This window comes from Talpa occidentalis, unplaced genomic scaffold (assembly GCF_014898055.3).
Source record: "Talpa occidentalis isolate TD23 unplaced genomic scaffold, MPIMG_talOcc4v2.1 talOcc4.14, whole genome shotgun sequence".
Classification (NCBI taxonomy): Eukaryota; Metazoa; Chordata; class Mammalia; order Eulipotyphla; family Talpidae; genus Talpa; species Talpa occidentalis.
Genome location: NW_023601433.1, coordinates 71435720 through 71460402, shown reverse-complemented (window position 1 = coordinate 71460402; position 24683 = coordinate 71435720). Strand labels below are relative to the sequence as shown.

The window sequence follows — 24683 nt, the reverse complement described above, 5'->3', positions numbered from 1 at the left end:
AAATCATATGAAAACCTGGACAAAAATGTGTATAGCAACATTATTCATAATGTTACAGGACAGGGAGGGGGCACATCATTACCCCAAATATGCCTCCTCCAAATAGGGTCTGCCATCTGCCGCATCAAGACAAAACTTATATGACCTTTAATGGAGAGGAACTTTAATATAATTAGGGTGCAACAAAGAAAAGGGGAAGAATATAGTTTCCAAATCAAGCACCCGAAACTACCCATCCCCTCGCGGGCAAACATCCAATCAAACAGGGTTAGCCCAAAACAGGGCCACTGAGGCCCAAAAACCTGACATAAGTGTAAAGCATCTTTGGTGGGGACCCACGGGAAAGAAGCAGAAGGGGCCCAGCACATCTGGGACAAAAGGAACAAAATCAAGATAAACACTGCCATCGTCAACCTCCCCACGGGTCTCTCACCCACATCTGTTTAAACCAGTCCAGAACCAAGAAGCAAGCGCAGTTTCTTCACATGTATCTCTGCTCCATGTGTCTCCTTCAGGTCTCCTCTGGCTCTCCATCCTGCTTCCTTCCTTCTCCAGCCTCGTCTCCGGCTTCCTCTCCCTATTCATCTCTACCCTCCTTTGGGTGGGGCAAGGAACTGGAATCTCCCCATTCCCTGGAGACCACCCGTTACAATAATAGCCAAAAAGTGGGGAAAAAAACAAATGTCCATCTACTGATAAATGTATAAATAAAACGTGTAGAATGGATAAGCCATGGAATATTATTCACCCATAACAAAGGAATAAACTACTGATACCTGCCACAATGTGGATGAACCTCAAAACATCATATTGACTAAAGCACACACACATATTACACATTATATGATTCCATTTATATAAAATGTCCAGCACAGGCCAATTTCTAAAGGCAGAAAGTAGATCAATGGCTGCCTGGGGCTGAAGGGATTGGGAGTGGGGAGTGACTATATCTTTTAGGGGTGATAAAAATGTGCTGGAATTTGATCATTCCAACTCAGTGAATATACTCAAAGCACAGAAAAGCATCATATAATTTACATCATATAATTTACTCTAAAGTGTGAATTCTATGATAAATGAATTATATTTCACTAGAGACTTTTTTGAAAAAACAATCACTGTATCTATGGTCTTTTTGTTTAATTTCTCTCCAGCTTTAGTTTGCTCCCTTATAAATTATAAAAGCACCTGCCTTGCAGAGCTCTTAGAGGGTGAAGGCTCAACACCCAAGTCCACAGTAAACACTAAGCATTAGTTCTTACCATCAGACACTCACACAGCATGGTTTCATATGAGGTGAAATTCTTCCTAAAACGGATTCTTCCTAAATTTCATTTAGTGGGGCTTAGGTCTTCAACTAATAATGTTAGCTCAAGAGCAAGAGCTTTCAGAATATAACTGAAATGGCTTTGAAATCTGATTTTAAGTTTTTCCTTTAACTTTCTTCAGATGTGAGTTGTACCAAATTATAAATATCCGTGCCTATTAATTACCATAGTGTCCCAAAGAAGAATGTAACGAGATTTCTCTTCTTATTTGCTCATTTCAGTCTACCAATTTTTCTCCATGAAAGCCTTCTTTACCAACCTGCTCTCCTCCAGAGGCCCCAAAAGCCAACCTTTGAGTAAAGGCTGCAGAGCCAGTCAGGTAGGCTTCCAGCTCTCTTCGGTGAATTATTCAATCCCTCTGGGTCTCAGAACCTGGCACTTAGTAAGTACTTCATAAACTATCACTGGTATCTCTTGGGGGGTCTCTACCAAGAGGCTGCTAAGTCTCCATTCTTGACAAAGTCAATCACTCTCACTCCCGTGTATTCTTAGTCCACTGTGGTCATCTATGGCTATGGCTCAAGCTGATTCTCCCACCCCAAGCAAGAGGGGTTTGGGGAGAAGGTATCCATAGACTAGGTTCCCTAAGCTCCCAAGGGCTAAGCCAGAACCCCTGAGGGCCGTAGGGAAGCACTCTGACCATAGGCTCTAGGTTTTTCAACCTCAATGCCAGGCCATGGCTTGTGGCAGGCCTCCAGCCAACAGACTTGAGTGTGTGCCCAGTGAATTCCCCCTGCCTGCCACAGACTGGGGTGAGAATCCAAGGGTGGCTCCCTGTCAGGCTCTGAGTGCTGCTGCTATCTGGATCATCCCCTTGCCTGGATTTTGGACTTTCACCTGCTGGCTTCTAACCTGGGGCTGACACAAGAGTCAGGCCACACCTGCCATCCTCCACCCTTCTGGGCCCAGGGTTTTTGTACCCTGTAAGGTGCACTGGTCTTTACATTTGTCTCCTAGGTTTTCATTCATTCTCCCAGCTTTAGGAGGAGGGTCCTAAGAAGGTGAAAGATGTTAACAGGCCTCTCCAAATGACATTATCTATAATACAAATCATTCCAACTTTACCAATCAACTTCAAAGCCCCACTGACTATTAATGATAGTAAAGGTGATGACTATTTACGATAGTAAAGAGGCACTTTATTAAGTGCCTCTGCTGAGCAAATATTGAAATCTTAAAACAATCTCACAGTTGGCAAAGTTAGCAAGAAGGTGGGGTTGGGGCTGACTCACACACACTCAAACATGTACTTAGCCTCTTCATCTGGATAAACTTGATTCTTTCTGTGCTGCTGTTCCTAGAATGAAATAAAATTCTTACAGCTACCAGTGTGCCTCCTCCAAGCCTCACTCATGTGACAGAAGGAAGGAGAGAATGGACAGCAGACATAGTCCCAAACAAAACATTAAGTGAAACAGTTTCATTGCTGGGTGACAATTTTTTTTTTTTCATTTTAATTAGGCAGTCAATACATATGCCTTACAGGAAAACCGAACACACATAAAAGCAGAGAAAATTCCAGGATGACTATGATAACAGCAATAACAATGGTAAATAACATGCACGTTTACCATGTGTCTGAACTTTCAGATCTGTTCTCTGCCTTATTCTCACAAACCTGAAATGGAGGCGCAGTCCTGGAAGTCTCAACTTCCAGGTCTCCCTCAAATTAAGACAAGATTAAGTCCTGATAAGTTCATCATGAGTTGAAAATATCATTAAGTCAAAAATACATTTAGTACACCTAACCTACCAAACATCACAGCTTTGCGCAACCTACCTTAAATGTGCTCCAAACTTACATTAATCTAAGGTTGGGCAAAATCATCTAACACAAAGCCTACTTTATACTAAAGTTCTGAATATCTCAGAAGCAGGAGACACAGATAAGCATTTAGTAGACATAATGGGATGACTAACTCAGAACTTAATATCCAAGAAATGCTGTACTCCAGCATATGGGTTGTTTACTCTCATATCTGGGTGGGTGGCTAGAAACTGTGGCTCACGCCCAGCAACTGGAGAGTATTGTACCAAATACTGCCAATCCGGGAAAAGATAAAGATCCAAAGTATGGTTTTCACTGAATTCGTATTGCTTTTCTATAACTCAAACTACTACAAGTCAGAGACTATCTGTATGGAGTAAAGGTTAAGGAGACAGGATTAGGACTGAGCCTGACTTTCTGGGTTGACAACCTGGTTTGGCCATTGGCTGAGTGACTGAGCCTCTTCATCTTGGCTTTCTTATAGTAAAATGGGAATTGTAACAGCACTCACCCTGAGGATTGGTATGAGAATTAAACCTAAAATTGCACATACAACATTTCAGCACAGTGCCAACAAAATAAGCTTTCATGTTAGTCTCCCCATTTTTATAGGCAATGACACAACTCAAAAAGAGTAAATTATACACCCAAACTCACAATTTAATCAGTATTCATACTGGTAATTAAAACAACTACCTCCAAGTCATAAGAAGTAGCTGGGTCATAATGAGAGGATCTCAAAAAAATACGAGAACAAAATAATTCCTACCACCTAATTTTAATGATATCAATTAATCAATTTCTTGACCCTGAACGAAATTACATAATTTGAAGACCCAGTGAAACATGAAAACCTGATGCCCCTTACTCAAAAAAAAAAAAAAAAAAAAAAAATTCATGAATTCCAAGACAGTAATAGCAGAGCTTCAAGTCAAACAAAAACCCCTTTAGAGTATGCCCTTTTAAGGGCTGACCCCTTCAGTGGCTAATTTTCTGGACTGAAATTGGATTACCCTGTGTTGACAGTCACACTTCCATGGTTAAGATATTCTTTATGGATATACTTCAACTATCTGCTCCTCAGAGGGAACTGGTATACTATGAAATGATTTGCAGTGATAACAAATAATAAAGTCAAAACCAAATAATTAGCAAGTATGAATCTTCTTCTTTACCTCATTGACAGTCAAAAGCAGTAAGGACCAATTTATTCCAGGAAAATCTGTTGCAAAATTAAAATTCCCTAATCATAAATGTCATAGCATTCTTCAAGGTAAGAAGCACAGAGAACTTTCAGTGGACACTTTTATCACAGCTTGCAGGAAACAAAAATCATTAAACTATGTCACATTTAAGATTATAAACCAAGATTTTGTTCTTACCCAAGAAGTTTTTCTGTAAAGAAAAACTGCACTTCATTTAAACTCTTTTCTTCACCCTCCAATGAATAGAAAAACTGCTGTTTCCAGAAATGGGTACTGAAAGTGTATAGTTCAATGATGATGAACCTCTCTAGCAAGAGTTATGTTCTGTGACTTAGCTTTTACTTTATCTCAACATTTTGCAAGAAGCTGAATACACCCAACACTGAGGAAGTACAGATGCAAAACGCAGTAGACCAAAAAAAGAGGACTCTCTGGCCATTTTTAAAGTGTCCAAGGTTAGATTTAGACAAAGATCTAAAAGCAAAATGATGGAAGACCCCTCTGAGTCAGGTCTGGTAACAAAAAGCGAATTAAATCAGCAGGTATACTGGAATGTCCAGTTGTGATTCGTTTACCCTGGAGGCATGATCTAATTAAGACCAATGACTCTTACAATAAAAGTTTATTCTGTCTGGATAGAGGATTTAAATGGGAAAAGAAAGGGACATTTGACTTCCAGTGGGTACTCAACAGACTTAAAAAGGAAATACAGTGGGGTGCCATGCTCAGCAGTGACCACCAAACAGGTTGATGCTGATCTTGCTCAATTTTTGCCAAATTGTCATTTTTTCCTCTAAAATTCCTTGACAATTATATTGTCAGTTTTGAGCCATTCAAAAACCAGAGCTTTAGTACATTGAATAAAGAGACATGAACAAAAACAATTGCTTCAAATAATTACAAATCCTTATGGTAGGTAACTGCTAAGTGTGTTAACTTGTAACTTGAGGACACCCATACCTTCCAGAGTTGGGATGGCTTCAAAGCAGGGTTTCTTCAGTAAAACACTACTGACATTTTGGGTCAGATAATTCTCAGTTGTGGGGGCTGTCTTGCACATTGTACATATTGAGCAGCATTCCTGGTTTCTACCTATAGATGCCAGTAGCACCCACTTTTCACTTGCAACAACCAAAAAATATCTCCCTGCACTACCAAATTGGAAGTGGGGGTGGGGGTAAAATCACCTCCGACTGAGAACCACTGCTTTAAAGAAATGGCAATAAATAAGAGACAAGGAATCAAAGCACTTTAGAACAGGAAGTGATTTTTAAGGATCCTGTGCACCAGTAAGCCTCAAAGGTTGCTCTATGTCAGTCTCCCTAAGGTACTTGTTAACTGCAAATTCCTGAGCCTTGCCCTAGACCTATCCATATAACCAAGTACCAGGTTTGCCCGCATTGGTATGACACTCTTTCTACAAAATAGTTAAAATGGGCCAAAGACGAAAAATTCCTTGACCAAGGTCACAGGATGAGTTAGAACCTAAACCTACAAAGCCAACCAAGTCCTTCCTTACAAAAAGGTCGAGTGGGGCGAGGGGCCTGTGCTGTTTTTACATCTTTGGGAGAGGCAGTAAAATCTAATAGGTTAAGCCTGATTAGGATGCACCCTGGATGGAGCAGCCGGTTAGCGAAAAATCCTGACTTGGTATTTATGAGGTGGGCGACCTTGCGCAAGGAACATAATAACCTCTGAAAGCCTCACTTTCCTGCTGTCAAATGTCCCTACTCCCTAGGGGTGCTGGAAAGGCTAAAAGATAGAATGTATATAAGTGTCCTGGCACACAGGGTCTGGCACACAGTGTGTGCATTAGCATCATCATCATCATCATCATCCAGTCCACGACTGCAGAATGGAAGGGGTCTCCCTTGCTGAGGCCAGACAGCTGGAGACAGATTAAATGAAACGAAACGACCCCCATTTCTGTCTCCCCCACTGCCGGGGGCGAACCCCGCCCCGCCCCTCACCTGGCCCCGCAGCTCCTTCTCCAGCTGCCGGTAGTCGTTGTTCCAGACCAGGAGGTGCAAGGGGAAGTGACTGCTGGCGTCGCTGGCCGAGGACATGGCGCGGAGGCCGCGGCCGGGCCCGCACTGTCCGCCTGCCAAGCCTCAGCGCCGGCGGGGTCTCGGCCGCCCGCCCTCCTGCCTGGCGCCCAGAGGAAACTAGGCGAGTGAACCAGGGGCGCAGAATGCGGCTGGGCGGCCTAGCGGGCCCGCTGGGGGTGGGGGGGGGTCGGGGGAGGTCGCAGATCGTGGGCCCCGTCGGGGACAGGGGTCGGCCGCGCCCACCCCACGCCCCGCCGCGCTCCCGCCCAAGCTGACAGCTCCTGAACCGACTTCTGGGGGCCGAACTGCCCCAAACAGGGAAGTACGAGGCGCGAGCCACCGTACCCCGCAGCTGGGGGGAGAGGCAGCCAGGTACCCGGCCCCGGGTCCGCCCGATCCCACCCACCTTCAACTCCGCAACGAAAGCACAAAGTAACCCTCCAAACGGAGCTGAAAATTCTCTCTCTTAGCCCAGGATCTTGGCCTGGATAGCTGGGTCTCTCCTTAGTTGGGAGCTTTCCTCCGCCTCCAGCAATCTCATATGGTTGGGTCCACAACTGGGCCTCTTCCATCCGCTCTGTTGTCAGGGGTGACTACAGGGGACTGGACCAAACCATTCCCGCCTCTGACTCCTTTGCAGCCTTTTTGGACCTGGGCAAGTGCTAGCGCCATTGGTTGAGAGTCATTTTGGAAGTGGGCAGCACCATGCAATTTTAAAGGGGGGAATCTATGGACCATGGAGAAGCGGCTTTTAAGTTTTTGCACAATAAAGGAATTGTTGTATTTCAGGGTTTCTCAACTTGGGTACATTTTGAACCATATGATTCTTTGCATGGGGTTTGTTCTTTGTAGGATATTCCTGGCCTGTCGACCCACTGGATGTAGTAGCACTCCCTTCCCTACCCCCCTCCCCTGCGAATGTCTCTAGACATTGCCAGATGTTCCCTGGGGGAGAAACGACTCTTGAGAACCACTTTTCTATCTGAATTCCAAATCTGATTATAAGTCAAAGCTACCAAAGGTGATAATTTATTCCACATATCTGTGTCATTTATTTGTGAAGCTAGCCATTTAAAGTTTGTGTCACAGCTGCAAGGACTACTAGATGATACCCAAACTAGATGATACACAAATATCAAGTTCATTGTTTGGGCTCCAACCTAAGACTCTATATGTCACCATTCAAGGACGAGCCAGTCAAATTATAGCTACTCACAAGTCTGAGCTTTTCGCACAGCTGTCTACAACTACAGCACATAGCTGGGCGAAGTTATTTAATGCATCCTGAATACATACCTTCTGCCTTCCCTGTCTGCACACATCCAGTTTCTCAGATGCCTGCAACAACAGCTGTTCAAGAATCCTGGCCTAATCCATTCTCCACACATGTTGAGTCCAGAAGATTTGTGTGAGTCTGAAAATGAAAACAAGATACAGGAGCATTAGGATGGCACCCAGAGGCTCTGACTGTGGAATGTGTGGGAATTATGTGGTTATTCCCACACCACACTTGTTAAAATGGAGAGATGAACCAAAGACCAGTGCTTCTGAGACCTCTTCCAGGACTTCTCATTTTTCCAGAAGTCTCCTGCAATTTCATCATCCTGTGGTAATTGATCATCTCTTCAATCTCTTTAGTAGGAAAACTCCACAATATTATGTCTGTTTCGTTTACTGGAGTATCTAAAGCCAAGACAGTACCTGAGAGAATTGAGATCATAGTTATGTTTACAAATAACAAGTAGATTATTAGGATATTCATTAGGATTAGGATCACATCTCTCCACACTGCTTAACCTCATCTAGTGTTCATTTCACATCATCCTATAAATTATCTATTTTTATTTGCCAAAAAAGTTGTGATTAGAACTTTAATATTAATACCCATAATAATAGGGGCTACTATTATTGAAGGCTTACTGTGGGGCAGTGACACTGTTACCTAACAACACCACTTTTCTGTAAATTGTCAGATGAGTTTCCTGAAATCTTCTTCCTCTTCCTCTTCTTTACAATCTTCTAACACTGAAAAATTATCTTTAGGTAGCAGACCATGGACACGCGATTTGTGGGCTAGATATTATCTTCTATGTGCAAATGAGACGTATAACCTAAAGAAACATCTAACCTACTCTTATTTGACTTATTTTATTGTAGCTCTACTGCAGTAGAATGTAAGCTCCACACAGACAGAAAATTTTGTCCTCTTTGCTCTCCACTGTTTTCCCCAGTCTCTGGAACATGTGTGAAATGTAGTAGGTGCTTAATAAAGACTTGTTGCGAAAAACAATGAATAAATGATGACTTTAGTCAGTTATTCTATTGGCTACTGATGACTAGATTTTCTAGCATGTTGAGACGAAGCGAATCGAGACAGACAGAGAGACACACAGAGAGACTGAGACCCTAATTCAGTATTTAGAAGCAGGACAGGGGACGCTAGGGCACAAATCTGCCCTCACTTAAGATGGCGATAAGGCAGAGTGCCCTTTCCGGTCACATGACCAGTCAGTCACTGAAGGATGCCTCCTCGCGCATGCGTGCTACGAAGCGGTGCGGAAAGCGCTGCGCCGCCAGCGCCAGCGCCACAGCGGGGACCCGTTAGAGCGGAAGCGCCGTACCCGCGGCCGTCTTCCCGTTCTCGGGGGGGTCCCTGGTTCTCGGCAGGTGGGAGGCGGGAGCCATGTCGAAGCGGCTCCGGAGCAGCGAAGTGTGCGCTGACTGCAGCGGGCCAGGTGAGTGGTACCGGCTGGGCCCGCTTCCCTCGGCTCTTCTGTCCGCACTCTTGCCCCGGGCCGCTCCCTCGGGTCGGGCGGGTCCCGGCGGTCGAACCCGGTACCCCCTGCCCAGGGTCCCAGCGAGGGGATGCCTGGGCGGCCTTGGGGCGGAACTCGTCCTGGGCCTGTCAGAGCCAGGCGGGCAGGGGGCCGCCGCCCTCCCCTCGGTCCAGTCCCTCCCTTCCCTCTCGTCCCCTGTGCCAGGGGCCGGGCTGGGAGGCTGTGGGCTCGGTAGCCGTCCCCCCAAGAGGGAGAATTTGGGGCAGTGCACTGGAAGGCCAATGACTGAAGGAAAACGGCAGCGTCCTCTTGGCTGCAGCCCGCCGAAGCTGCAGGTGTCATCAGCCCCTCCTTTACATTCACCTCAGACTCTTGCCCCGTAAGCGGGCCTCTCCGGGGTGAGCGACTCTTGCCTCTTCCCTCAACTGAGACTCGGTCGAGAACCCCAGTAAGATAATTTCCTGGCTCCTGAAATCTCGGCTCTCAAGCCACCGGGAAGACTCTCCAGACGTTTTCAAGACGGGCTCTTGCAGACACAACCAGCACTGAAGAGGCAATGCATGTCTCAAGTTTTGGGATCAAAACGGCCTGGATTCAAACTAGATTTTGCCTTTGAGTGACCTTGGATTAGTGACTTCACTTGGTTTGGCCTCAATTTCCTCATTTTTTTTTCCAGTGGGGCTAATGGGGGAATATCACACTCAAGGTTTAGGAAGATTCAGTTTTAGAATCGTTGAATCGAAGTTTTTCTTAGTTGAGCAGTCGCTGAAAGCTAGAGTTGAATTTCTAAATCATGCGGTAATTACAGTTTACAAAACACGCTAACAAAAATCACTGGCAGATAAACACATTTGGGCATCCAGGCAGTATAGGCACATGGGGTCACTGAAAGGCCAAACCATTTCTATTTAGGCAAAATCTGAATGATTTTCAGATTTAGCATTAGGATCTGCCCTAGCAGTTGGAACTGAATTGACAGGTCTCTATGCTGTTTCCAGGGCTTGGATTTATGTGCTTTGAATTTGAAGTAATTCAAAGTAATTAAAATTCAAAGATAAGATGGCTTCCTTGGCACCATAGCATCCAATAAACATTCTTAATGAAATCATTGAACACCATTGTTTTTGCAATTGTTCTGAACTTCATCTTGTCATTTGGAAGTGGAGGCTGATTTTAAGTAGTGCTGTGATAAATCAAACCTTATGTGGTTATTTCATGGCCTGTATAATGCAAGAGGGGTTACCAGTTTCTTTTGAAGATAGAAAGAGGGGTGGAGGAGTATTTTGAGAGATATTTTTTATAAACCAGGATAAATGATGTCTTATACAGACTAACATACATATTCTCTAAAAATGTTACTTGTTCCACTTCCTTATTTTTGTGCCTGTTTTCAGTTGAACTTTCCTGTGATGTTTTTGATTCATATGAGTTTAGATTCAAACGTCCTCTTGGAATCTTGGAATGCATATTCTTTACTCCTTAATGGGTGATGTGGGGCAAAGGAAAACTGCAGTATTTGGGTGTGTTTTAGAATATATTTTGCCGCAGTGTATCATTTTAGTTATTGTCTTGAAAGCCTAATCTGTAGATTGAGTCATTTCCTTCCTGTTTTGAATATAATTAGGCCACCTTGAAATGTTCTTTGAACTTAAGCAGCTAGGAATTTGTATTGCCTTTTCTGCAAAGCCCTAGTGAAGGAGTTACCTTTAGGGTTAAGGATCCCTTTGAGATTTTGATGAATGGTCAGGCTTTTCCCCCAGCAAAAGTACATATATTCATTCACGCAGAATTTATGTTAAGACTTGGAGTCACAGACATTTCTGAAAACAATTTATGGTGTTCCTAGAACTCAGATTAAGAAGCTCTGGTGTAAACCATTTAGATAAACTGCAAGAGTTTCATCCAGCTTCATTCAGATGAACTTGATTTTCATTTTATTATGTTACCTTCTGATATGCTCCACAGGATTCTTATCCGTGATGTTAAAGTCATTAATAGAGAACCTTGCTTCATGTGTTAGATCTTTGCTGTCTTGTTCCTGTTTAATTTCCTCCAGGAACACCTCTCACGCTGTGCTTCAAAACAGTCTTTTTTGTTGTTGTTACTAATAGTGGTTCAATACTGCAAAAACAAAAAATGTTTAGGTTATCTGTAGGGATCCTCATCTTGATGTTTCCAGTTTTTGCTTTTTATTTTTATTTATTTATTTTTTAAAGATTTATTTATGCATTCAAGAACTGGGGTGCCGGCCAAAGATGCCTGGGGTGAGAGGATTCACCAGAGACAGAAAGGAGAATAGAACAGGCAGACTTACTGAAGGAGCAGTGGGCAAGACAGGAAAGGTCTGCTGCACCACATGGGTCAGCTCCCTGGCTGGGGATCGAACTCATGCTGCAGTGACCTTGGTAGCTTCATAGTGCTGTGTCGTAACCCCTTTCAACACCAGGGAGGCCCCAGTCTTTGCTTTTTAGAATGCTATAGTAGTACTTCATTGAATGATTTTGTTTCTGTTTTATTTCCTGGCAGACATGTAGCCATGATCACATCAGTAAATACTTAATAAAAGAATCTTACTTAGTATAAATTTGTCCTACTCTTAGTTCAACTACCCAAAGACTCTGCAGAGATTTTTTACTATTCAGTATTTTTAGTATTAACAATGAAAACCTTTTCCAGTGGTCATGAATTTCAGTGGACTCTTGAAAATAACTGAATGGTACTTAGAAAATAATTTAGAGAAGTTATAACAGCCCACATTATATGGAGGAACCGTACTCTTTGTCCTCACTACCCTGGGATGTGTTTTCGTTCCCATGTGAGCTATGGTGAGGCAGCTCAAATATATAACTTGTCTAAGATCGAGTGCAAGAAGTGGCAGAGCTGGGGTGCAAGCCCTGGACTGCTTGTCTCCAGAGCCAACCCTCTTAACCACCGCACTCTCTCTGATTCCCGGGATTTGTCTTTGATTGAAATTCCATAACTTTTCATTATATGGTTGGAAAGGATTTGAATAAACTGTTAAAAATGGTAAAGATGGTGTGCATGCATTTTGGAGATTTTTGTGGACATTGAAGAATTTTGAAATATAACCTCTATCCAAGCAACTTGAGTGGCACCTATTGTCTCCTCATAGTGAGTCTAAAGAAATATGGAAAGTCTTTACTTAGGTCTTCTCAGTGTTCAGCTTGCTTACCCAGTGTGAATTACTCTTACTGCTGACCACGAATGAATTACTGCTTGTTTTAAAGAATGTCTGGTGAAACTCTGTAGGACAGAGTCACAGAAAAAAAAATACTGTACACACACCAAAAACATCACTTGTTTTTATATCTTTGCCTCTGTGAAGCCACGGTTATTATAGCTTCTGTTCTTTCAGATCAGTTGCAAGGTTGGACTCATTGGTTTGTTTTAGACAACTAACTAATGGATATCATAGGACATTTGCAGACCAGCTTTCCCAGTCTGTCCTCATAACTATAGAGTCTGAGCATTTTTGTAGTTGTGCCACTTGCAGCTTTTTGCTAAGCATCCAGGCATGTAGATTTGCAGCAGTTTTTCACCATTTATTCCAGATGATGCTGTGTGGATTATTTGCCGTCACAATTAAATATTACCTTGGCATTTATGAAGATGGATTTGAAATATTTCACTTGTGCCCTCTCAGTTTGCTTCTTTAATGTTGAATGAAAGGCATGAATCTATGATGGTAGAACCCCAGTAGGCCTATAGTCTGTGGCTCTGAACCAGTAAGGAGAGAATTGCTTATTTATGGTTTCATTTCATGGGTGTTTTAGTCTCAACATTACACCCAGTCAGCCAAGATAGGTGATATCATCAGACATGCTCATCAGTTTGATATGTTGGCTAGCGTATAAAAAGCAACAAAAATGTCTTGTTATCCTAAAAAACCATATCTCAGTCATATTTTGCCATCTAGCAGTAAAACCAACCAACTGACATTTCATTCTTTCTAGATCCTTCCTGGGCATCAGTAAATAGGGGAACTTTTATATGTGATGAGTGCTGCAGTGTCCATCGGAGTCTAGGACGCCATATCTCTCAAGTAAGGCATCTCAAACACACACCATGGCCTCCAACATTGCTTCAGGTAAAGGAAAAGAATTCTCACAATTGTCTTAGCAATTAAAATTTGTCCTACTACTTCTGTTTGACAAAAATGTTTTAATCATAGCTGAGAAGAGATGCCATAACTATCAGTGTTGTAAACAAATGTTGAATTCATCATCTGAGATTTTTTTCTCTTCTAACATAAATATTTTCCTAAAACCTGAGTATTGGTACTGTTTCCCTGTTGACTTTTTAGTATCATCAACATTTTTTCTGCTTTGATAGAAGCATGGCCTGGCATTCCTCAGAAATTTCAGAAACATCTGATTTATGTTTTCTTAAAGTTCTTGTTACTAGTTAAGAGACCAAATTAAGTTAATATAGCTTGATTAAATGCCTAGCATTTAATTTTGTGGTCCAGTGTCATGTCACCTGTATTTCTATTTTGGAGTCTGCATTCTTCACGTTCTGTTGGAACTCAGAATTGAGCATGTGTTTTGCCTTCATTTGTCTTGAGTACATATTTTACTAAACCTGTGGCAGCTGCACAAAGACGTCCCTTAAACTTGCCTGTACAAACCAAGGGACTGGATCAAATGGGCTTGGATTTCTCATGTGAAAATATCTCCACTAATAGCAATAGCAGATGGGACTGTGTCCAGAGTCATGCTTTAAAATGAAATTGGAAGATAAGGTTTCTTAATAACTTTTGTTTGGAAGTTTCTAACAGCTTGTTCTCATGTGAAGGTGGGTGTTTACTACTCTCAGAGTATAATGATTATAGATTATATTATAGGATTTGAATAAAATCCAAAGGTGAGTAGTTTAAAATATGAGGGATGACCCCAAAATAACAATTCCCTAAGTATGGCACCTGAACCACTCGAGGTGCTCAAGGCCAGATGTAGGTAATACTCAAGTATTTATTTTAATGGTTGCATAAAACTATACCTAGCATATCAGACCATAGTTGCTAATTAACGTTTTTTAAATGAGTGAATACAAAAACAAGTGGATAATCTAGATGGTACATGGGTTGTTAAGAATCTTGAAACAGTATTTGAAGGATCAGACTTTGGAAACTCTGCCTTCATGATCTGTAAGAAAAATATAATCAAATCATGTAGGTATTTAGCTAGCCTACTGGTTAATCCTGATTCCCACATATAGGTTGATCTTTCTCATTCTAAAATCAGGAAACAGTGATGTGCTTGATATCCCAATAATGCTGTTTGTAAGGGGGCTTTGTTTTCCCATTTTAGTCACCAGTTCCTACAAAGTATTTGTGGAAAGAAATTAAAATATGATCTTACTCTGCTTGATTGTAGATGGTTGAAACCTTGTATAATAATGGTGCTAATTCTATATGGGAGCATTCTTTGCTGGACCCTGCCTCTATTATGAGTGGAAGACGTAAAGCCAACCCACAGGATAAAGTACAGTGAGTGGATGTTTTTAAGATACTTATTTATTCTTAACACATGGGGCCCACTGCAAGGAGTGCAGCTATTTTTGAGCAGCCTCCACAAGGGAAGCACAGGAGGGAGCCACCCTAATTGTGCATGAAGCTCTTTGTTCTTAGAAATGCAGAACAAGGCCAGGCACAGGACCATCTTTTGTATGGTTACCAAGCACTCAAGTTAGTGGTTTCTCCAGTTTGAGACTTAAGGGCTGGAGGCTGTTGAGGTAACCAGTTTTGAGTTTATGCACTCCAACCAGAGGCAGTCAGACCTGAAATCTAGGTTCTGGGCTCCAGTCTGCTTGATGCCTCACATGTAAGATGGGATGCGGTGCTACTTCCTCACAAGTTTGCCAGGTCAATTAAGAAAATTACAAGGAGAAGAAAGATGCTATAAAAAGCATTTGCAGTCCTGGCCATTATAATGACTAATATATGTTTTTAAACTTTAGGTCTTAAACATTTCTGAAACTTATTTCCGTATTCGTTTTATTCTTGAATAGGGGATATGGGTCACTTCCTCTTATTTTTACAGTCTAAAGAATGGGGAATGTTGTATCTGAACTGTAAGTGAACTGCCTTCTTTTTTGTTTTCAAACCAGTCCTAATAAAGCAGAATTCATCAGAGCCAAGTATCAGATGTTAGCATTTGTCCATCGCTTGCCCTGCCGGGATGATGATAGTGTAACTGCCAAAGATCTCAGTAAGGTGGGTCATACCTTTCAAAATCCCTAAAATTGCTGGGTGAGACATTGTTATTATTGTGTTTGAAAAAAAAAAAAGCAAAAGCTTCTATATTAATAGCACACTATATTAATAGCAGCATTTTGTACAGTTGGTTTGATCTTTAATCTTAATACAAATCACAGTCATTCTTGTGAATGGAGATACAAAGGCAAAGAGCAAAAATTAGTATCTAGAAAACTGTTGTCAGGTGTGATTTTAAATTATTATTTCTATAGGCATTATGTTTGTTAAACTTTGAAATAGGAGCCATCTCAGTTTGTTTCTAGAAGGGAGTGAAAATTTGAGGGAGTTCTTCAGGTTTCTATATTATATGCTGAGTGGCATCTTCAGGGAGCAGAGTGTGACTCAAAGCTGTAGTACCCAGATAGTTTATTATACTTATGAAATGAGTAGATGGCTTTCTTTATAAGGGCCTTTGCATGTTTTTGAGAGATGCTATGATAAATCCATATCTTTATTTTCAAAGCACTGCTTTTGAGAACAAATGCTCATCCAACATGGGCACTCACAATTCAGAATTTTATTTTATTTTTTAATTTAAAAAAAATTTTTTTTTTAAAAGAGTGATTGATTTTTTTTTTTTTTAAGATTTATTTATTTATTATTTATACATACAAGCACTGGGTACAGTCAGAAGTGCGGGAGGGTGAGAGAATTCACCAGAGCCAGAGCGGGGAGCAGAGCAGCCAGAAGGACTGAAGTACACTGCTGAGGGGAGCAGCGGGCGGCAGGAGAGGTCTGCGTGCCATGTGGGACCCTCCTCCGGTGGCCGGGGAGCAGCCGGGGATTGAACCGGTGCTGCAGAGGCTGCGGGCAGCTTCGCAACCCAGCGCTCAACCGCTGCGCCACCGGGGAGGCCCATACAATTCAGAATTTTAAACTTTGCAATAGAAATGTAAACAACAATTATATAATTTTGTTAATTAAGACTTGGTATGCATTTTTACCACAATTAAAAAATAAAATTAGTTAATTTTTAAAAAAATATTTGACTGCTGATGTTTGAGTAGATTTTTCTAGTTCTGTGATAAGGGTTATTGCATTTTGGACAGTTCTGTGTTAGACTTGAAGTAAGGGAGCTCATCTTCTGAGTGCACAAGAACTTTTCTACAATGGTAAAAAGAATGGTATGTACCACATGCTTATTTCCCACCCTGAAACACTTCCATGAAAGCATTGTGTACAGGCTAAGAATATTTTCGTGGAGAGGATCTGGTATAAGGCAGAATCCTATTGTTTACATGGTGTAGAATATGAAACCCTAAAACCTTAGGTTCAGTAACAACTAATAATAGTAGTTGCAATACTAATTAATAGTAGCTATATTATTTGAGTATTTTCTGTGTATCAGGCTCAGTGCTAAGTACTAAGTACTGATATGCATGATATCCCAGCAGATGGTTTCCTTTAAGTGAACCTTGTAGTAACCCTGTGAATCAGTGGTATTTTATCACCAGTTTAGAGATGAGGAAACTGAAGTTTGGATTCCTTAAAGAACTTCCTCAAAAAAAAGAACTTCCTCAAGATCACACAGTTTGAAGAGTATACTTTGAAATTGTGACCTATCAGCATAACCACAGGACTCTTCACTCAAGTTCTCATTGTGCCAGTTAAGAAAAGTTATGCATTTGGGCAAGTCAGCCTTCCCAACCCTGGTTTCCTTATCAGTGAGATGGGCCTTGACCGTACCTTAGAGTCCAGGTGTGTTTGTGATCATCCAAGGAGAGACTGCTCTATGTTCCTCACAACCAAATCAAGATTAAATACTAGTATAGCATTTATTAAAATAGTCTGCCAGCTGCCCTAGTATATCATTCTTTACTCTTTTAACAAATACTCTTTTTGGTTTATGTGTTTTCAGCAACTCCATTCAAGCGTGAGAACAGGGAATCTTGAAACCTGTTTGAGGCTGTTATCTTTAGGAGCACAAGCCAACTTCTTTCACCCTGTAAGGAAGTGTGAATTGATTCAGATATTAAATTGAAACTAAGTGGGTGGTGTTTATATGGCCTTTGGTTTATGTAATTTGCTTTCTTGCCTGTGTTTTATAAATGATTCTCAGGAAAAGGGGAACACCCCACTCCATGTTGCCGCCAAAGCAGGGCAGATTTTACAAGCAGAATTATTGGCAGTATATGGAGCAGACCCAGGTACACAAGATTCTAGTGGGAAGACTCCTGTTGATTATGCAAGGTAAGAGACCTAGATTCTTGTCACTTCTCTTGGAGATTATTTATGTTGTGTATGATTCATGGTTAAGTGGCTAAATTGTGTGAGATTAACATTTAACCCCTTTAAAGATTTATATTCTATTATTTTTCAGATGAGGACATAAAAACACCTATGAACTCACAATCTGGTAAAGCCAGAGAAGGTAGAATCATAAACAATTGTGCTTAGGTTCCAGTCCTTCATGTGCTCTTTTATAGCATAGTGGTATTTCAGCAATAGTCAGTCTGAATCAAGTCAAGAATTGCAGAACTCTCTTCTCAAGTTTTAATACTTTTAGTCATTGATTGAACTTAAAAACAAATCTGTATGGATAGATTTGTGATTAAGTATGGTAAAATGTTAATTATAGGGTCTAGAGAGTGGATAATCTGGGTGCTCACTATAAAATCCTTTTTAACAATTTTAATTATGAAATACTGGGGAAGGGAACCCCATAGGTTAGTCTTGAATATCACATAAATGATAGAAGGTAGGTCATCTTTCTTTCCTTCTTTTTTCCAAATTAACTATTTTTTTTTAAGATTTATTTTTTATTTATACAGTAGCTGGGGTACAGGCTAGAGGTGCGGGAGGGTGAGAGGATTCACTAGAGACAGAGTGGGGAGCAGAACAGGCAGATGGACTGAAAGCACTACTGAGGGGAGCAGCGGGCGCAACAGGAGAGGTCTGCCGCGCCTTGTGGATATGTCCCTGGCCGGCCAGGAATTGAACCTGCTCTGCAGAGGCTGCAGACAACTTCACAGCGCTGCACTCAACCCGCTGCGCCACCGGGGAGGTCCTCCAAATTAACTATTAAACTGCAAAGCTGTATTCTGTATTCTGCAGAGAATAAAATGAGAGAGATAGAAAACTGCTGTCTCAGAATTTACTATCTCATGCAGGAGATCATTCATATATATATAGAAGAGTTAAATGAGGCATGATAAAATGTAATTTATTGACAAATGGGTAACTGGTCTCAAAAAACATGCATATAGGGTTTCTTCATTGTAGCCCAAGTTTTGTTTTTTTTTTTTAATATTTATTTATTTATACAAGCACTGGGGTACAGGCCAGAGGCACGGGAGGGTGAGAGAATTCACCAGAGATGGAGCAGGGAGCAGAATAGGCAGAAGGTCTGAAAACACTGCTGAGGGGAGCAGTGGACGAGACAGGAGCGATCTGCCGTGCCATGTGGGTATCGCCCTGGCTGGCCGGGAATCAAACCCGCGCTGCAGAAGCTGTAGACAGCTTCACAGTGCTGTGCTCAACCCACTGCGCCACCGGGGAGGCCCCTGTAGCCCAAAACTTTAAGAAATGTCTTTGAGGGGCCTCCCTGGTGGCACAAGGGGTTAAGATGCAACCTATGAAGCTAACCGCAACCACTGCAGCATGAGTTCAATGCCCAGCCAGGGAGCTACCTGTTCTGTTTCAGTCAATCTGCCTGTTCTGTTCTCTATTCTTTCTGTAGTGAATCCTCTCACCGCCCGCACCTCTGGCCTGTACCTCCGTTCTCGTATGCTTAAATAAATAAATCTTTAAAAAATAAAGAAGTATTTTTGATTGGTCTTTTCGAGGGGGCTGGATTTGTGTGTTTGAAGGAAGTGCTGATGTATTCTGGGTGAGAAGGAAGGTCTGAGTCATGTTCAGGAGGTAGTTCTGGTGGCATATGTTCATATCAGGGACCTGAATGGACTGAATAGAGTGTGTCTGGGAATAATCAGATGTAAGTATTGAAGAAATAAGGCTCCACTGATTATGTGGGTCACCATCATTTCATACGACATTTAAAAAAAAAAAACACTTCAGCCAATTAAATGATAGTTTACCACCAGTTATCGGATACTTCCTGATTTCAATATTAACAAATGAGGGGAAATATATGTATCACAAAAGTCAAAGATGTGTGGTAGATTAGAGAAAAATTTGTAGTGCCTGAAACTAAACTTTATCTTCTAAGAGTAAGAGAGTCCTTAGTAAATGATAGGTAATTTTAGTTACTTTGATACTTCCTCATGTGTTCTTTGCATTAAACAGTCTCTCAATGTAATAATTTATTTATGTGCCTTGTTACTAAAAGGATTTCAAGCAGCTGTTAAATATATCATGAATGAAGAATGGCAAACTTAATGTTTAATCGGTTATAGAAATTAGAGAGAAAGAGGTGAAGAAAGCTACAGGTGTGATCTGTGGATAAGATTGGTCAGTCTCCCCTAAATCATTGACCTTGAGGTGGCTACTGAATTCTCATCCAGAATCAGACTTTGCTATATTGAAACATCCAAAGGAAGGACCTTCTTTAAAATATTGATGTCCATGCTCATCACAACCTTAATGAATGCGGATTTCCCAGCATGGAGTCTGGATGTCTGTTTATTTTTTTTTAAAAAGATTTATATATGCACACAAGAACTGGGGTACAGGCCAGAGGTGCAGGAGGATGAGAGAATTTACTAGAGACAGAGTGGGCAACAGAACAGGCAGATTGACTGAAATATACTGCTGAGAGGAGCAGCGGGTGAGGCAGGAGAGGTCTGCTGTACCATGTGGGTAGCCCCTGGCCGGGGATCAAACTCGTGCTGCAGTGGCTGCAGACAGCTTCGTAGGTTGTGTCTTAATCCCTTGTGCCACCAGGGAGGCCATAGATGTCTATTTATTTTTCATAGCTTTCTAGTTAATTTTTGAGAAACTCTACCCTAGACCATTTATTTATTTTCTATTCTTTTTGAGGAAGTTATTCTTTATCCCTCTCATGTCCTTAAGTTTCATATTAAGCATTCTGTTTTGTAAATTAATAAAGAAAAGGGGGGCCTCCCTGGTGGCGCAAGGGGTTAAGCACCGCACTATGAAGCAGTCTGCAGCCTCTGTAGCACGAATTCGATCCCCAGCCTGCCAGGGAGCAACCCACATGGCACAGCAGACCTCTCCTGTCTTGCCCACTGCTCCTCTCAGCAGTGTATTTCTGTCAGTCTGCCTGTTCTGTTCCCCACTCTGTCTCTGATGAATCCTCTCACCCTCCACATCTCTGGCCTGTACCCAGCTCTTGTATGCATAAATAAATAAATCTTTAAAAAAAAGAAGAAAGAAAAGGGGGTAAGTTCAGATTATAAAGGTGGGAATCAAAGTAGACCTTAACAGGTCACACAAAAAGGTTGATTATTCTGAAAAGTCATGTTTGATAAACTGCTCATATGTCTCAGGACACTTCTCTGTACTTTTCTATTCTAGAGCCAGTGGCTGGTAAGCAATATCAATGGTACTTTGTTTTCTCTTGGTAGGCAAGGAGGGCACCATGAGTTGGCAGATCGCCTTGTAGAAATACAGTATGAGCTGACTGACAGACTAGCCTTCTATCTCTGTGGCAGGAAACCAGGTAAGTGAAAGGATAGCAGCCTCTCCACACCTCCAGTCAGCCAGACTCTGGAAAAACAAGTTGGTACACTATTATTTATGATCTCCTCTACTTTAACACATCCTTGAGAGATTTTGAATAAAAACAAAATGAAAGTAAAAACAATTGCAGAAATTAACAGTTGTAGAGAAAGGCTATATATGTAGGGATTTATGTCATCACTTATTACAGAATAAAATGATAAAATCAAATAAAAAGAAAGAAAATTGTGAATAAAGACTTCTATTTGAAATAACAACATCATTTTCAGTCATGTGTATAATATATAAGCCCTTGAATCTCCTTGAATTTTTGGTCTTTAAAACTTTATTTAAGGTCTAGATTATTTCAAGAATCAGAACATAATTGAACCAAAATTGAATGTGTACAACTGTTCTTGTACATGAAGGACCAGAAATGGAGGAGCAAAACAATCGTTTTTATAGCCATTTAAGAAGATGGCTAAAGACTAGGAAAAGTCCAAAAGTGAGTTGCTGTTGGTAATGCAGCACCAGAGTTGGCAAATCATGATGTTGGGCCACATCCAGCCTATCATCTATTCTTTTTTTTTAACTGATGTTTTATTGCAAGGAAACCATCACCATCCGTGCACATATTGTCTGACTGCTTTTCCACTGCAGTGGCAGATTGATTGTTGTAGCAGAGACCAGATGGCCTCAAAGCTATAATAGTCACATGCTGGCCCTTTAATGAAAGTTTGCCAAACCCCGATGTAGAACATCCACATACATACTTACAGTGATTTTCTACTCTGGTTGTACAATAGAGTTAAGAAATTGGTGATGTTTCAGCTCGAGATGAGATGGAGTAAGCATACCCCACTTGTCCCTGCTTCTGAATATAATTTAAAACCCGGGACCAAATGCATGGAGTAGTTATGTAAGGATTCTGGAAAGTAAATGCTAGCTGGGAGATTAGGGATCTTGAAGTACCATCAAGCTGGTGGTGAGTGACCTGTTTATTTTATTTCTGAAATAGCCTGTATGACAGCCTGAGAACAGAAACAGCACAACTGGTGCAAAGATGCTTTCTTTTTCTGGTTGAGGGGCAGGAAATAGGATAGGGCTCCTAAAGGACAGAACAGGAAGATTCCCTAGGATTTTTCCTAATTCTTCCTTTTTCTCCCACCCTGTCCCCTTGACAATCCCATGACTATAGAAGTAGCAAAAAGAGTGGCAGCAGAGGTGCCTAAATCTCTGACCAAGAGCGTGAGGGGAATCCTGATTACTTTTAATTTTCTTTGTTCTCTCACAACTTGAACCAGGGGGCAGAGCCTATCCTGGTCAGTTGCCTCATAAAACAGAAAAATTAACATTCTGCATCAATTGTAAGGAAGTCTCAGAGTCTCACAGCATATAGTATTCAAAATGTCCAAGATACAGTGTATAATTAGTTGACATATGAAGAACCAGGAACATCTGAAAGACTTCCGAGGGAAAAGGCAGTCAACAGACACCAATCCTAATGTCACAGATGTTAGAATTATCAGATTTTAAAGCAATTCGTAAGACCCATATATGTGAACATTTGTGAAACAAATAGAGATGTGGAAAGTCTCAGCAGAGAAACACAAGATGTAGAAAAGAACCAAATAAAATGTTAGAAATGAAAATATAATAACGATGGGCTTAATAGCAGAATGGAATTGACAGAGTCAGTGAATTCATAATAGGTCACTAGAGGGCCTCCCTGGTGGCACAAGGGGTTAAATCTCAGCACTATCGGGCCTCCCCGGTGGCTCAGCGGTTGAGCGCTGGGTTGCGAAGCTGCGCGCGACCTCTGCGGCGCCGGTTCGATCCCCGGCTGCTCCCCGGCCACCGGAGGAGGGTCCCACATGGCGTGCAGACCTCTCCTGCCGCCCGCTGCTCCCCTCAGCAGTGTACTTCGGTCCTTCTGCCTGCTCTGCTCTCCGCTCTGGCTCTGGTGAGTTCTCTCACCCTCCCGTGCTTCTGACTGTGCCTAGTGCATGTATAAACAAAAACAAACAAACAAACCAGCAAACAAATAAATAAAAGCATGCCTCTATAAAAAAATAAAAAAAAAAAAAAAAAAAATCTCAGCACTATCAAGCTATCATCAGCCACGCCAATATGCGTTTGATCCACGGCCAGGGAGCTAACCTACATGGCAAAGCAGACCTCTCCTGTCTCCCACACTACTCCCCTCAGCAGTGTATTTCAGTTGATTTGCTTGTCCTGCTCCCTACTCTGTCTCTGATGAATCCTCTCCTCCCTACTCCCCCCCCCACACCTTTGGCCTACACCCCAGTTCTTGTATGCATAAATAAGTGAAAAGAACTAAAAAGAAAACAATAGCAAAATAGGTCACTAGAAATTATCCACTTTGAACAACAGGGAGTATAAAACCAGAGTGAAAAGACAAAAAACTGAATAGAGCCTTACGGGCCTGTGGGGCAAGATCAAAAGGTCTGACTTTTATGAGAAAGAGTGTGGTGCAGAGAAATATTGGTCAAAAACGACATTTGGCTGTTAAAATAAACTTACAGATATGAAAAGATAAACATTATATACTCAGGAAATCCTCATTGAGACTTACCAAAATCAAATTTCTGTAAGCTAAAGACAGTGAAAGCATCTTGAAAGCAGCCAGGGGGAAAAATATTTAGAAGATACACATAAAATATAGAAGAACATTTATTTGAATGATTGTAAATTTCTAATCAGAAGCCATGGGGATGAAGAAGTAGCATACTTTTAATGTGCTGAAAGAAGAGAAATACCAGTGCAGAACTCCAAATACAATGAAAATAACCTTCAGGTATGAAGACAAAATAAAAACATTTTAAGGTGAAGGAACAGAGAATTAAAAGCAAATGCTAAAGAAAGTTCTGGGAGATATAGGGAATCTTGAAACTTCAGGAGTGATAGAGGATCAGCAAAAATAATAATATCTCATTAAATAAAATAAACTATATTTTCCTTTCATATATTTCAGGTATATATGACAGTTGAAAGTAAAAGGTTTAACATTGTTTGATGGGGTTTTCGGTATATGTCAATGTAATATATTTGACAGCTTATAGATAAAAGGGGAGAGTGTAAAAAAAGATGAAGTTTTCTGCATTCTTCTTCAAGTGGTAGATCATAAAAAGTTAAGTATGTGTATTGTAATCCCTAGCATAACATTAAAAATATATAAAGATAAATATTCACATTCTCTAGAGACAGATTAAAATGGGGTGTAAAATTTCTCAAATGATCAAGATTTTTTTTTTTTAATTTTTTATTTTTTTAAAAGATTTATTTATTTATACAAGCACTGGGTACAGTCAGAAGCGCGGGAGGGTGAGAGAATTCAACAGAGCCAGAGCTGGGAACAGAACAGGCACTGACAAAATACACTGCTGAGGGGAGCAGCGGGCGAGGCAGGAGAGGTCTGCCACACCATGTGGGACCCTTGCAGGCAGCCGAGGATCAAACCGGTGCTGTAGAGGCTGCGGGCTGCTGCAGCCCGGCGTTCAACTGCCGCGCCACCAGGGGAGGCCCGATCAAGATATTTTTATTCAGAATACTCAAAAGAATAGAGGAAGAGAATAGAGAAAAACAACTAAGGCCAAAATGGAAAATAAATGTTAAAATCATAAAGTGAAATGTAGTATCAAGCCACATGAATAATTACAGTAAACGTAAGTGATTCACA

General features: G+C 41.3%; 2 protein-coding genes across 9 annotated transcripts in view; one reads left to right on the top strand and one right to left on the bottom strand.

Annotated features, from left to right (window-relative positions):
- ANKRD13A (ankyrin repeat domain 13A) overlaps positions 1–6434 on the bottom strand; it is a 30113-nt gene extending 23679 nt beyond the window's left edge. The window contains exon 1 of one of the 2 annotated variants that reach the window (XM_054695189.1): positions 6272–6434. In XM_054695189.1, the coding sequence (XP_054551164.1) occupies positions 6272–6367 (96 nt within the window). In that variant the 5' untranslated portion in view covers positions 6368–6434. The remainder of the gene's footprint in view (positions 1–6271) is intronic. The other variant, XM_037510773.2, reaches the window with a different exon arrangement.
- Positions 6435–8901: 2467 nt separating this feature from the next.
- Positions 8902–24683, top strand: part of GIT2 (GIT ArfGAP 2) — a 50754-nt gene continuing 34972 nt past the window's right edge. For 6 of the 7 annotated variants that reach the window (XM_037510770.2, XM_037510767.2, XM_037510771.2 and 3 more), the window contains exons 1-7: positions 8902–9084; positions 13101–13234; positions 14523–14635; positions 15256–15361; positions 17262–17348; positions 17463–17593; positions 20890–20984. In XM_037510770.2, the coding sequence (XP_037366667.1) occupies positions 9033–9084; positions 13101–13234; positions 14523–14635; positions 15256–15361; positions 17262–17348; positions 17463–17593; positions 20890–20984 (718 nt within the window). In that variant the 5' untranslated portion in view covers positions 8902–9032. The remainder of the gene's footprint in view (positions 9085–13100; positions 13235–14522; positions 14636–15255; positions 15362–17261; positions 17349–17462; positions 17594–20889; positions 20985–24683) is intronic. The other variant, XM_037510772.2, reaches the window with a different exon arrangement.